A 14,320-nucleotide genomic window follows, 5' to 3' on the forward strand; every position below is an offset into this window, starting at 1 on the left:
GCCATCACTGGGATGTGTGAGCCATCACTGGGATGTGTGAGCCATCACCTGCCCCACGCTGGGGGATGTGTGGGCCATCACTGGGGGATGAGTGAGCCATCACTGGGGGATGTGCAGAGCCATCTCCGCGCAGACCCTCCCACACTCCTCAGGCTCTCGGCGTGTGCGGGGCTGTGTCAGGCTCCTGCCGTGTTGCAGAAAGGTGTGTTGAGTGTTGTGTGTTCGTTGCTGCTGTGCCTCAGCTGTGCCTGCAATGCGGAACCTCACAGGTTAGCTCTGCTCCACAGCAGGCCGAGCTCAGGCTGCAGCCCAGGAACCCCCAGACATTCCCATTGCTGGAGTGCAGCAATTGGCCTTCTGTATTCTGACTGATGTGGTAGAATTGTTTAATGTAAAAAAATAAGCATTGTGATTTCTAATATAAACTTATTGATGACAGGTGTCTGAAAGAAGATCCAGCAACAATGTCTTTGCTACAGAGGAGTCTGGATCCGGAGAAGACTTTGGGGCTGGTGGATGTGCTCTACACTGCTGTGTTTGATATACACAGGTGGAAGGAAGGAAGGTACATCTCTTTTCTAGTTCAAACTAAGCTGTCGTTGAATAATCTGTGCTGAGGGATTTGATAGTGCCAGCTCATCAGAAGGGGAAAACAGGAGTCAGACTGAGTGAGACACTGTTAATCCCCACAGATACCTTCTGGGTACATCCAGAGATACAGGAGACTGCTTAAAACCAAACCAGCAGCATATCCAAGGGTTGAAAAGTATTTGCTTCTCTCTTACAAAAACACTTGATTTATATTAAATTGGCCTCCACTGAGGTCTTGAAGCACAACTAAAATTTAAGGAGTGGAAAGTATTGAAATATGAGGAATAATTTGCTTTGTTACTATAAGAAGTAGCTGATGGACTTGGCAGTCTTTGGTGTTGTTTCTTTCTCGAGCTATTACTGAAATACACGTTTTCCCCCAAGGTACAAACTCAGTTATGTATTAGGTGGTTTGATATACATGTTTTTTGTTGATGCAGGGAGCAAGCTTTGCCTTGTATTCAGATCCAGTTACAGCGTGAAATCTCAGAATTTGGGAGCCAGGTTGACATGCCACCGGGGAATGGAAGCAAATCTTCAGGGGGTCTGCAAAAGACATTCTCCAAACTGACTTCACGGTTTACAAAAAAAACTTCCTGCACTAGTACAAGTAACACAGGAAGTTACTCAATCCCCAATACACCTTCCAAAAACGTCTTCATAAGTTCCAGCTCAGAGGAGAAAGCTAAGATGCCCACGACCATGGATGCACGGCTGCAGAACATCCTGAACCTGGGGAGCTTCCCTCGGAGCGCAGATGCCCTGCAGGCAGCGCAGAGCACAACCAACCCGCTCGTCAACGGCTTCCTCGTGGAGAGACGGGACAGCTTCTTCAAACCAGATGATGGCAAGGATGACAAAGGTATGAATTTACCAACTGACCAAGAAATGCAGGATGTTATAGATTTCTTGTCTGGTTTTAACATGGGCAAATCCCAGCAGACTTCTCCGATGGTGAAAAGAAGGAACTCTGTTGCATCCTCTACAGCAGCAGAACAGAAGTCGGGAGCAGTTCAACAGCAGCCACAGTCTGTGTCTCACACCCCGCTGCACCCTCCTCAGCAAGGCTTGTCCCAGCAGCAGTCCCAAAAGCAGCAAATGCAGTATTACCAACACCTGCTTCAACCTATTGGACCACAGCAACGTGTACCTGCCAAATGGCTCAGTAATTCTTCACAGCAGCAAGCTCCGGCTGTTGGAGCTGGGTTGTCTCATATAAATCAGTGGAACAATCCTGGTTTTTCAGATTTAAGCTCTGATTTGTACAGCTTGGGTCTTGTGAGCAGCTATATGGACAATATGATGGCAGAGATGTTAGGACAGAAACCACAAGGACCTAGAAACAACACGTGGCCAAATCGTGACCAAACTGATGGAGTGTTTGGGATGTTGGGAGAAATCCTGCCTTTTGACCCTGCAGGTGTGTGTCTTTTCCTTTATTATGCTTTTTGTAAGGGTTCTTTGTAAAAGAATACTGTGAATATTGCTGGCAATAACTGTCATTTCCCTGTGCTGCCCACTGGATGTAAGGGTGCTGACCAGTGCAGGCAGGGATTTGTGTGTGTGCTGATTTGCTTTTTTAACAAAAGGTGATCTGAAAACTCATTAATAAGTAAGCATGGGAACCAATTCCTTGTTTCTTGTCCCAGCTGTAGTAGTCTGACCTTTCCCATATGGAGCCCACCAGAGTACTGAAAAGATACTTACAGATGATGTTCCTCCTATACTTAGTTTGTAAAATTGTTTAAAACAAACTCTTGAGCTCAGGTGTGTTCCCTCTCCTCAAAATTATTCTTCCTGCTCTTTAGCAGTCTTGTAACCTGGAGATACAGCTGGGTTGCATCTTTCCCATATCCCCACATTTTCCCTCCATAGCTCCCTAGTTCCCTAGGAGTCACACTGGTTCCTGTTCCACAGCTGGTTCTGCAGTGAAAAGTTTGGATGTCAAAGGATTAGAGACTAAACAGCAAGTGCCATGAGGTCTGCCACATGTGTTTGGACCACCAATAAATTGTAAATATAGATGAATTGAGATAAAATTTTAGAGTAATAAACAAATATCTACAGACCAAGAAATTGACTGTGGAATTTAAGAGGAGATGAATCCCCATGTGGGTCATTGGCTTGAGAGCTGGACTTGATGATCCTTATGGGTCTCTTCCAACTCAGAGTATTTTGTGATTGTGTGATTCTGATGGTGGCATTAAGAACTTACACAGCTGCTACCTTGTAAATGCAACTTCTGTTGGCCTGGAACACAGCTGCAGGAATGTTGGAGTGTGCATTTATGGCAGCTGCCTGAGGGAGGAGCAGAGAACAGGGAAACCTTTTATCAAAGCAGGGCTCAGTTTCCCGAGCTCATTTGCACTCGTCTGTGTTTGGAATGTGTGGGTGTCTCAAACCAGCTCCTTTGACTCATAATTATGATAGTTATTTTGTCAACTTACTTGATTAATTAGTGGAGTTTCTATGGCAAAAATAGCCACCATAGTTAGTTGTTGCTTAATAACTGTAAGTCTGAATTAGCAACATCTTAGTTAAACAGACTTAGGGTATAGATTTAAGGATTATCACAGCCTCTAAGGAAGGACAAAATTATTCTCAGCAAGCACTAAGCCCATGTGTGTGTGGGGAAAAGAAAGCAGGTATGCAAAGGACTGACATTCTCAGCATTTGAAATCCATTCTATTTCTGCAGTATTTTCCTTTTGCTGTACAAAAAACTACTTGTGTTGTTCCATTTGATGAATGTAAGATATGTAGAAAGTGGTACTTGGAAAAGGTGACTTACTCAAGGTCCATAAATAGTGCTCAGTGGATTAAGATACACACTTCTGCAGTTGTAGTGATAAGTAAAAGCAGTATTTTCACAGATCTGGCATTTAAAAAACCAAACCCAAACAAAAATCCTTCCAACTGAATACTTTTCCACTAGAAAGAACTTTTCTTCATAGAACTTGCCAGGTTGAGCTGTGGTGTAGAAATCTGCATTTTAAGCTTTAGTGTTGTACAAAAAGCTGTAAACCAGAACACTGCTTTTCATTTCCAGGGTTTCCTAGGACTGTACATTTGTCATTTGAAACAAAACACATTACTTTTTTTTGATAAATACTTTTAGAGTCTGAAAATGATGTCTCTCTTAAGATGCAAAACTGCTGATTAAGAATTTATAAAATTGAAATTTATGGCTTTTCATGTTGAAGGCCTAACTAATCCCAACAATGTATTTTGTAGTATTTAGTCATCACTAAGAAGCTGATGAAGGAATGTTGCAATAAGAACAATAGAAGGAATGTTGGTAACTCCAATCTTTTGGAGTAAAAAACTATCTGATAAAAACCTGTTCACCTGATGTTTTCAGTGAGGTAAAAATTACCACAATTTTACCAAAATTACCTATTTTGAATATACCAGCACTTTAGAACTTAATGCTGTCCACAGGTAAAAAAGCCTGGATGTCCTTCAGAATCCATCTAGACTCTGTTCTTAGATCTGAGGAACTGTCTGGCTTCCAGCTTCATCTTAAATAGACATAAAGGTATTTCAGAGGGAGAGCAAGCACGACTGGGGATGTTTTGTTCCTAGATAGCTCTCAGATATGCCTTGCTTAGTAAAGGAGGCAGAGAAACAAAGTTTTCTTTACTATCTTTTTAATTTGCATTCAGCAAAACATTGTGGAGGTCTTTTCTGGATGTGTCAAATGAGAACAAGGAAACATATCTTCCAAATGCCGTGTTGAATGTAGGGAGCTGTCAGATAATAGAGATTTCTGCTTTGTGAGCTGTGCAGGATTGTTGGATGTTCTTCAGTCTTCACTCCATCTCCAGCTGAGACTGGCAAGGCAGCAGCTCAGTACTTCCCACTGCAATTACTGTGCATGTAGTCTAGACATTTTCCATAAATCCAGTCAGATTGCCAAGTTTTTTTCTCAGGGAAGAAAAAAAGGCAAAAGAAAAAGAAGCTGTGGAAACTCAGTTAGTGACTCATTATCAGCAGTATTTGAATACAGCAATTGCTTGCTCTGATCAATGGAGCATTTGAAACACTTTTGGATTGAGGCTTTTGCTGTGTCTGCTCAAGAGCGTGCTTATTCCTTACTGGATACTTGGGACATAAAAAGCATGTTGAGAATGGAAGAATTTTTAAATTACTAAATTACTGCTTTTTCTGTAAGTATAATTCTTATTCTGAAATATATTTTATAGTCAGAACCAGAATGTTTTCAGAATTGTCTCACCCATATAGGAAGGAGGCAGTTTTGGTGGTCTGTGTTCTAGTATGATTCAAGCAGGATCAAACCATAGCTGGAAACCATGATGCACTCTGGTATCAGCTACAGTAACTGTTCTGCTCTTTTTCACATGTGTGGATAAATGTACAGTGTCCATTTCATCAGTGTCTGCTGATACTGGACAGACCTTTCAGCATAGACACCATCATTGTACAAACACAATTTCCCTAATGGAATGCAAGGGGCAGGTGTACTTCCATGTGATAATTACTATCCACTGTGGCTGCTGTGTATCTCATCTTTGTAAAAATTTGTAAAACTTTCTTCACTGCTCTATGCAGACCCATCCACTGCTGGCTGCCACTTATCATCAGGGAGGGAATTACTGTGGTGTGGGGTAGGGTCAAACCTAAAGCATTGGAAGCGCAGCAGAAACAGCTGAGTTTGTTGGTTTCTTTCCTTCAGTTGGCTTGCAGCAGAAACAGCTGAGTGTCTGCAATGGATTTGTTGGTTTCTTTCCTTCAGTTGGCTCTGACCCAGAGTTTGCTCGCTATGTGGCTGGGGTGAACCAGGCTATGCAACAGAAGAGGCAAGCACAGCACGTCCGGCGCCCGAGCACCGCGCGTGGCAACTGGCCCCTTCCTGATGATCCCCATAAAACCTGGCCCTTCCCTGACTATTTCACAGAGGGGTAAGAGACTGCACAGGCTTTATCTTGCACCCAGACTTGGCACAATGTGGGAATACTGGGGTTTTTTTCAGTTGCTGCTGCATCTGTGAAAGCTGCACTTCACTGTTCAGAGGAGCAATGTGACCCTGGCTGCTTTGCTGATCCCAAGGCACTGATGTGCCTGATGTCATCCTTAGAGTGCCATGGATACTGACTGGGGCTCCAGCAGAGGAAATAAGGAATCTATAGCCCAGATGTATTCAGGAGAGTTTTCTCTGAGTGTTTTAAAAACAGCTTTAAGATCTAGTTTTGATGAAAAGTGATGCTGTCAAAGTTGCAGTGCCTGATTGAATTCAGTTTTCCAGATTTTAGCCACTTAATCCTTCTACTAAAAGGCAGGTACCTCACAGCAGGTACATTTAGAGTTTTTAATATCTTCCAAATCATAACTATTTACTACACAAGAAGTGTTTCAAGATTCTCTGTCCATTTGTCCATAGTGTAAGAGCAGTGAGTCTCTAGTGTAAAACCAGTATGGGTATGTGTTCTAGCTCAGTTTTGCAGTGAAAAAGTCAAGTACTTAGTGATTCCAAATCTAAGCATCACTTGTTTCTCCTTCCTGAACAGGAGAGGTGCTTCTAATTGGTATAATTACAGCCTATTTATATATATTTAACTACAATAACAGAGCAGTTAATGTGACCACTCAGAACTAGTGAAAGTACCTGTATTACTGGCACATTTTACCAAGTGCTGAAATGCTGTGCTCTGAGGTATCACCTGTGACAAAGATTCAGCACAACTGTGGCACACAGTCTGGACCAGGCACTGTAAATACAAGGACTAATACAACTTTCTGTCTTGCAGTGATGTGACAAACAGCTGGTCTGGTACTCAAGGAGACTCTGCCAGCTCAAGCGATGAGACCTCCTCAGCTAACGGAGACAGTTTGTTCTCCATGTTCTCAGGGCCAGACCTTGTTGCTGCTGTAAAGCAGAGGAGGTGAGCAAAATGAACAGAAATGGATCACTTTGTCAGACTCCTTTTGTTTTTATGTAATTTCATCTGAGTAGCCAGACAAAGGAAATTCCTGCAAATGAGACAAGTCTCCACAAAGATGAGTTTGTGTGCTACACGGGTGATGTGAGCTGTATTAGCAGCTTTCTCCTTGTACAAACCAGCACTGTGCAAACAGCCAGCCCTTCACTGAGGGTCACTATGGCTAGGAAAGATCTAGTGCTTTCCCTCTTGCATGAGTCTCCTTTGGATGCCACTTCCTGGGGCTTTATGAGACCCTCAGTGGTTTTGTGGAGTGCCTGGCTGCAGCTGGGCCGTGCTGACGTGGTGGGTTTGGGTGCCTTGGCTGCAGCCTGTGGCACTGGGGAGAAGCTGCTGCTAACCTGGTGTGCACCACTCACCTCAGCTGCTGCTGTTCTGGGAGTGGGAAATCCACCCCTGCTTAGTCCTCTGTTTCTCACAGTACAAAGAGAAGGCCAAACTGCCTTTGTAAATAATTTCAATAATGGAAAAACCAAGCCAGGATTTTCAGCTATGAACAGGCCACTTCTATCAGTAGTGTGAATTACAGCAATTCTGATTTTCTAAAGGGCTGGAGGCTCGGTGTCTTTGGAACCTCAGTGATTGCACAGCAGAGGGTAGTCAGAACAATAGTAACAAAAGGCACAAGATGAAGCATGAATACCAACCCAATTCCAATCTGGAATTGTTCTCTCAAACTATTTTTCAGTCTTTTCTAAAAATGAAGTAAGTGGCCAAATATTTGTTTACAGTCACAGAGTAATTTGGAGTCAATACATAGATACAAAATTGTCTGTCTGCTTTTTGGTGAATGAAAACAAAGTCAGTGCCAGTTTCTCACAGATTCTACCTGGATAGCTATTTTTGTATGCATTATCAGAAAGGAATAAGAGCAGCTACTTTCTGAATCTTTACACTCAGCCAAGACTTCATAGGGAGGGAACAAAACCTGAGCTTCAATGAATGTTAAATTGAAATTAATGGGAAAGAGCCATCTATAAACAGTCACAGAAAAAGTGGTAATTACTTGCATTTAAAAAAAAAAGCAGCAGGGAAGGAAAACAAACACATAAGGGTGACTTAACATGCCAAACCAGTAGATAGCTAGAGACTGATCATGGAGCAAGAAGAAAAGCCTGTGGTTTATGTAGTGCTCTAAAGGGCAGAAGAAAGTGTCCAAAGAGGGGACTTCCCTGGCCAAAACCTCAGCTGAAGTAACACTACTGCTGTCTCCTATCACTTGCAGGAAGAGCAGTGTTCTGTAGGTCAGGGCCTGACAAGAGACCGGAGCTAAAGCTGGGCACTAAGAGGAGGTGGAAGGGCTGAGTGTGCTAAAGGTGACCTGCAAAGGGCTGCTTACCTATGGGAGCTGACTGGAGCATGCTGATTGGAATTCTTACAAAAAGGATGAAATAAAAGATTCTGCTTTAATCTAAACCCATGCCGTTAATCGCTCCTCCTAAAAAAACCCAACCGAGGAAAAAAATCTTCCAGAATGCACATGTGGTCAAGGGCTTCTATTTACTAACTAGGTATTAGGTCACAAATTTAAACTGAAGGTAGAATATTTTTCTTCAGTAAAATTACTGTGTTTCAGCACATGTTTCACTTCCTCAACTGCTGTTTTGTCTTATCTATAAGGTTATTTCAGAAAAGATACTTAAATAAAACCAAAAGAAACCTAGCCACAAGAGCAGGTAACAGAAGAAAAAACACAATTTCTGGCAGATTTCTTGAAAGTGGACAAAAGTCTATCCCAGGTTCCTTTCACCTCTACAAAAATGTTGAAGCTGTAGCTTCAAGAATTACTGCATTGTCATGTCCCTGACAGTTTCTGTATTGTTGCTTTTACCTGTACTGAACAAAAAGTACATGAAACCAGATGTTTCTGAAAACAGTACTGTAGGCTGCCTCATCTGTGCCAGTGGCAGATTAATGAGGGTGACTCATTTAAAACCAACCAGTCAATGTCTCTCTGTTTCTGGGCAGAAAACACAGCAGTGGTGAACAGGAACCCAGCACGCTGCCATCGCCTCCCCTTCTCTCTGCAGCAGATGACCGCAGTCAGGTGAGCTCAGTGTGGCTTGGCTCAGTCCCCTCCTCTGCTGGCACCGGGGGTGGGTCTGCGTGAGGCAGTCAACTGGAAAAGCATCTGGATCTCCAGATTGGCTTACTTCAGTGAAAACCTAAACCATCTGCACTCAAGTAGCATGAGGTGCTTTTGTCAGCCACCAAGCTTAATATATTAAAATTGGAAGTGATTTACTTTTTCCCTTTCAGTGGGGCCACTGTGTGTCAAGCTGAAGTAAATGTGTTTTAACAGGCAGATATTTTAAGAATTGAGAGTGCTATATGTAGGCATCAGTTCGGCTTTTGTCACAGACATCTTTTATGAAAAATCCTTTTTTTAGGATTTTTGCTCTTGAGAAGCCGCGAGGCCTCAGGAACAAAATGTAAACAATGGTTATCTGCTGCTGTGGAATGCAACAGGTGGATCTGTGATTGGTCTCATGTGGTTGTTTCTAATGAATGGCCAATCACAGTCAGCTGGCTCTGACTCTGTCTGAGACACAAGCTTTTGTTATCATTCTTTCTTTTTCTATTCTTAGCCAGCCTTCTGATGAAATCCTTTCTTCTATTCTTTTAGTATAGTTTTAGTATAATATATATCATAAAATAATAAATCAAGCCTTGTGAAACATGGAGTCAGATCCTTGTCTCTTCCCTCATCCTCAGACCCCTGTGAACACTGTCACAGGCTTTCAAATATAAACTAATCTTGGGACAATGTCTCAAGGAGGTGAGAAGGTGACATGTTAAGTATTGTCTAAAAAAGCAGCATTCTGTTGTTAAACCAAAGCACCCTAACTGATTTTGTTTTCCCAGGATAACAAGACCAAAACGTGGCCTCCCAAGGCCCCGTGGCAGCACACGTGCTCTGTGCCCAGCACGCTGCCCAGCCAGAGCACGTCCCTGTACCCCATGAGCAGCCCCGTGAGCCAGTGGAGTGACACCATGCAGATGCTGCAGTCGCCCATGTGGGCCAGCGACTGCGGCCCCGCCGGCCTCTCCTCCAGCTTCGCCTACGCCCAGCAGCAGCAGCAGCAGTCCCAGCAGGCTTCCCAGCACAAACAGATCAACAAGGGCTTTAAATCCTTCCCAGTAAAGCACGAGCGCAGACCATCTTACCTGCACCAGTACTGACTGCTGCTCCTACTGGAAAATGCAGCACAGGGCCAAATGGAAATCACATTACTTTGATTCACAGTGCTGTGTTGGCTATATCCTGTTTCTCTCTCGATGTGGGATTGAGGGGGTTTGGGTGAGATAGACAAACTCTCGGATTCTGAGTTACAGTGCTGAGCAAATATGGCCAATATGTTTGGTGGACACGAAACAGCCCAAAACTGTGATGTAGAAATGCTTTTAAAAATGTGTAATTGCCTTTACTTTCAAGACATTTTTTTTTTCTAAAAAAGAACTGCTGAAGGACTACCATACAAGAAACACTGTATTTTATAGCTATTTTTCATATAGATTTATAGTTAAAACATCTTACTGAAACACATTGAATATGTTGAAGCAAATATATAGTGGTCACTTTGCTCAACACTGTTTGTGTTTAAATTTGTAAAGGACAAGCTGTAGAACCTTTGTATTCTCCATTACAGCCTGTGGGCAGCTTTTTTACAATGAAGTGCAACAGCAGCTTTTCCTGTGCTACACAAGTGAGTTCATTTGGGAACTGCTGCAGAAACAGTCACAAAACTGAGTTTTGTGGCAGTTTCCTTCCTGTAGGTGAAGATCAGCAGAACCACTCAGCCTTGTGTCGTCAACGTGACCTGAGCTGCTTGACACAGATGGCACCTCTGTGGACAGAGGGACTCTGGTTCCAGACACCTGTGTGGACAGAGGGACCCTGGTTGTCACACACCTGTGTGCACAGAGGGACCCTGGTTGTCACACACCTGTGTGCACAGAGGAACCCTTGTTGTCACACACCTGTGTGGGCAGAGGGACCCTGGTTCCAGACACCTGTGTGGGCAGAGGGACCCTGGTTGTCACACACCTGTGTGGACAGAGGAACCCTTGTTGTCACACACATGTGTGCACAGAGGGACCCTGGTTCCAGACATGTGTGGGCAGTGGGACCCAGGTTCTCACACACCTGTGTGGACAGAGGGACCCTGGTTCTTACACAAACCCTGTCCTATGGCTGCATTTGGCCAAAGGCACTCTCCACAAGGTGCTCCTGCAGTGTGTGAAAGCAAAGCCTAAGAGACTACTTGCATTTATTTAAAGTCTTATTTCAGATGCTACAGTTGATTAAAAATTGTGAGCTGGCTCAGAAGATAGTAAAACTGAAATGTGGGGTAGCAGTTAGTTAAAAGAACATTATTTTTTTTAAAAGGATAAAGTAATTATTTGCAGTCAATATGTGCCATTAAGTGAACCTGTGGAATTAGGAATAATCTTCCAACCAAAGTGGATGGGGGCGAGTGACTGGTGCTTACAAATTCAAGAACAATGGTAAATATGTATACCTATCCCACTGTATATGAATTGAGATTACAGAAGATTCTTTATATAGTTAGAGCTTATTTAAATTTTCATATTTCATCTTTGAAAGAGTCTAAAAACCACAATATTTTCTGGTATAAGAGTTTTGACAGTATTAATCTTATTTTTGTATTTTTCTTAAGTCATATCATTCTAATATGTTAACTACTAGTAAAATGGGTTATTAGTTCTAACTACATAATTTTTCAATGAAGATAAAGCACATTTTTTGGTTTTGGTTTTACAAACTAAGTACATCTATATCTGAAGATACCAAAAAATAAATACATTATATATATATATATATAAATAAAAAGTATACACAACACTAAAACTATTAAACATTTGGGTATTTAAAACCCATCCACCTTTTTTGTTTGTATGGTGACGGGCTTTATTTGCAGGCCCAGATTGTTACCTTTTGTGCTGTTTGAGGATGCCAATGTTGCCTGTATTTATGATATTGTCACCATGTTTTCTGAAACTTCATACTTACCATGTTTACAAAGATTTGTTTGCTGTACATAGACTTTTTACAGTAATGTGCTTTGCACAATCAGTGTGGCTTCTGTCTGTAAATTGTTAATGGTCTGTACTACTATAATTTTGAAAACCTTCCACTGAAAATGTTAGTGGTTATTTAACTTCATGAATGGTTTCAAGTTTCCTAAATCTTGTTGTTTAGATCTAATATTAAACCCCAAATTTGGTTGTACTTACTTGGTTATTCATACTAAGACCAAAATGGAAGCTAATGAAAACAACTTAATTTTGAACTTTTTTTCTAACAAGTGCCAAAATGATTGCTATAGTTTTTGCAGTTTATTCATAATTACAAATGCTGGCAAGTTTCTGGACCTACATAAGTGAATTGTGAACACAAAGAAAGTTTGTCTGCATTTTGACCACGTGGGTGCTACTCTGTCCTTTGCTTCCGATTGTTCTGAACACTGGTAATTTTAAGAATTGTTGCACTTGGCAAATGAGTCTTGCCCTTAAACTTCACTTACACTGCCAAGTGCAAGGGTTTGGTGCTTAGTTAACTTACCCTTATTGCAGTGCTTCTTGTGAATAGCTAACGCTTCTGAACTGGAACTGTACAGTTTGTATTTTAAAGCTTCTGTAAAAGTAAACTATTTGCTTTATTAAAGATATACATTTAATAGGTCATACCTGTTTAAAATATGCACCTTGCTGAAAATGAGCAGCACCTTAAACTGTAACTTTGGTTTGTAAACAAAGATCTTACTACATTAACATGGGATTATTTAACAGTTTGAAAATTGTCAACTGCCTACTTACTGACTCTATCATATAAAAATGAACTTTATGCACAGTCCAATCTTTAAAGGTGCTTTCTCAGGTGATGTCACAGAAGAATGTGGTACAGACAATGCCTCAGCAGGGTCTTTGAACCAGTAGTGCGGGTAAACATTGCCAAAATCACGATACTGGAATTTTTAGGAATCAGAGTCAGTAACTCTGATGGTAGTAAGCAAAAAGAAAACTCTGTCCCCCTCCCTGCCATGACCAAGGCTATTCAGTGTGTGTTAACTGTGGCACTGAAATGCCTATGCAGGGTGTGCAAAGCTGCTTTCTTCCTTACTGGAGAGGAGCACACAGGCATGCAGCTGGCCAGCAGTGCTGACAGTACCCAGGAAGCACATGAACCATTCTGACTGTGCAAGAATTGACTTGTTTACAGAGCATTTCAAGCACAGAGAAAAAACCTTAATAAATTTGGGCAAAAGCTTCTAAAATAATAGCTTGGTTTCACCCTTACACATAATTGGTGAGTGGTGTAGCAATCCCACCAGTCCTAGGAAAGGTAACATTTCTGTTTGACTAAATCACGGAGCAGCTCTTTTGTTAATGCATTATATTAATTCAGAATATACTACAACTTACAAAGAACATATTTCGTTTATTTAGCACAATTGTTCTGATACAGGATACAAGAGTTTACTGCTTTTATATATGGAACACATACCTCCAGCTTTGTCATGCTGGAGGTAGGAGTCACCTAGAGTAATACTTCCCTTGTTATTATAGAATCTGACTCATGAAATGGGCTCTGCTTCCCATAGTGCTGTCTTGACAACCAGGCTATTCCCAGAGGTACACTGAATTGAGTTTTTCAGAGGGAAAAGGGAATGTGATAATTATCATTCTTAAGCTGTGTTAGTTACAGTAACGGGGGAAAAGCTGGCCTAATACTACACTGAAAACTGCATTCACAATTTAAAGACAGAAGTACAGATCACTTTTTACCTGCCTTTTTTAAACCCACACCTTCTTCGTTTTCAAAGTAGGACTCTAAACTATTTCTACAGCCTCTGAAAGCTGCAGTGCTCACGTCCAGGTATTGCTGTCAGTCTACAGGCTTCTGCATCCTGGGCGGTGAGGCATCAGCAATTGTAGCTAAGTAAATGAGGTTCCTGTGCAGGATATGCTGGTACCTGTGAGAGGAGGAAACAAAGGATCTGGGAGACATTCTTTACTAGGCAACTACCCATACTTTCACTCGTGTACTCTGATCAGTATTTGCAGTTAGGGAAAAAGAAAGCAAACTAGAATAATAAATCAGGGTTGTTCTCATTCTGAAGCCCGGTATAACGCACTGAGCACTGATCTCCGTAGCCGAGATGTGCTACTACCCAGCTTCGATGGGAAGCAGGGCACTGAGCTCGCAGCCTGGCAGCTGCAGAACGCAGCGGAGCAGGAGTTCAGAGCTGCCTGCCGGGCTGGTCTGAGCAGGTGCCGGAGCGGCAGAGCCGCCGGCTCGGGCTGCCCACACGGGCACGGAGGGCAGAGCGGGCCCAGGAACACTGGGCAAACACCCTGACCAAAGCAGCAAGGACCATCCGTGCTCTATACGTCTCTGAAATGATTCTGGGGAACCCCTTCGTGAGCTCAGACGCATTTTCCCAGTGGCGGCAGGAAAGTTCTAGGAGCTCCAGCTGCGTTTGGCTCCCGCTGCCCACACCTGGCCCCCAGCGCTCCGCCCTGCCCGCCCGTCGGTCACTCACTGCACGCAGTCGGTGGCGCGGCCCTTGTTCTGGTACTCCACGATGCACCGGATCAACTGGTCGTTCTCCTCCAGCAGCTGCGGCACAGACACCGTCACCGCCCGCCCCGGCCAGCTCTGCCCCAAGCGGGCCGGAAGGGCTCGGTCTCGGCCCAGTCCCGGCCCCGTCCCAGCCCCGTGTCGCTCACCCGCTGCAGCGTGTC

The 14,320-nt window shown here is 42.9% G+C and overlaps 2 protein-coding genes across 2 annotated transcripts in view; one reads left to right on the forward strand and one right to left on the reverse strand.

Moving 5' to 3' along the window:
• The window catches only part of KIAA0355 (KIAA0355 ortholog), a 31,357-nt gene extending 18,932 nt beyond the window's left edge, over positions 1-12,425 (forward strand). The window contains exons 8-13 of the mRNA XM_005428464.3: positions 440-565; positions 1,032-2,011; positions 5,347-5,512; positions 6,359-6,493; positions 8,519-8,597; positions 9,416-12,425. Of these exons, the coding sequence (XP_005428521.1) occupies positions 440-565; positions 1,032-2,011; positions 5,347-5,512; positions 6,359-6,493; positions 8,519-8,597; positions 9,416-9,733 (1,804 nt within the window). The 3' untranslated portion in view covers positions 9,734-12,425. The remainder of the gene's footprint in view (positions 1-439; positions 566-1,031; positions 2,012-5,346; positions 5,513-6,358; positions 6,494-8,518; positions 8,598-9,415) is intronic.
• Positions 12,426-12,953: 528 nt separating this feature from the next.
• SS18L2 (SS18 like 2) lies at positions 12,954-14,320 on the reverse strand (the record flags this gene model as incomplete). The annotated part of the gene is made up of 3 exons (XM_014310104.2): positions 12,954-13,548; positions 14,119-14,195; positions 14,306-14,320. Coding segments are annotated over 3 exons (180 nt in total), but the record flags the coding sequence as incomplete, so codon positions are not given.

The sequence above is a fragment of the Geospiza fortis genome, unplaced genomic scaffold (genome assembly GCF_000277835.1).
Source record: "Geospiza fortis unplaced genomic scaffold, GeoFor_1.0 scaffold383, whole genome shotgun sequence".
Lineage (NCBI taxonomy): Eukaryota > Metazoa > Chordata > Aves > Passeriformes > Thraupidae > Geospiza > Geospiza fortis.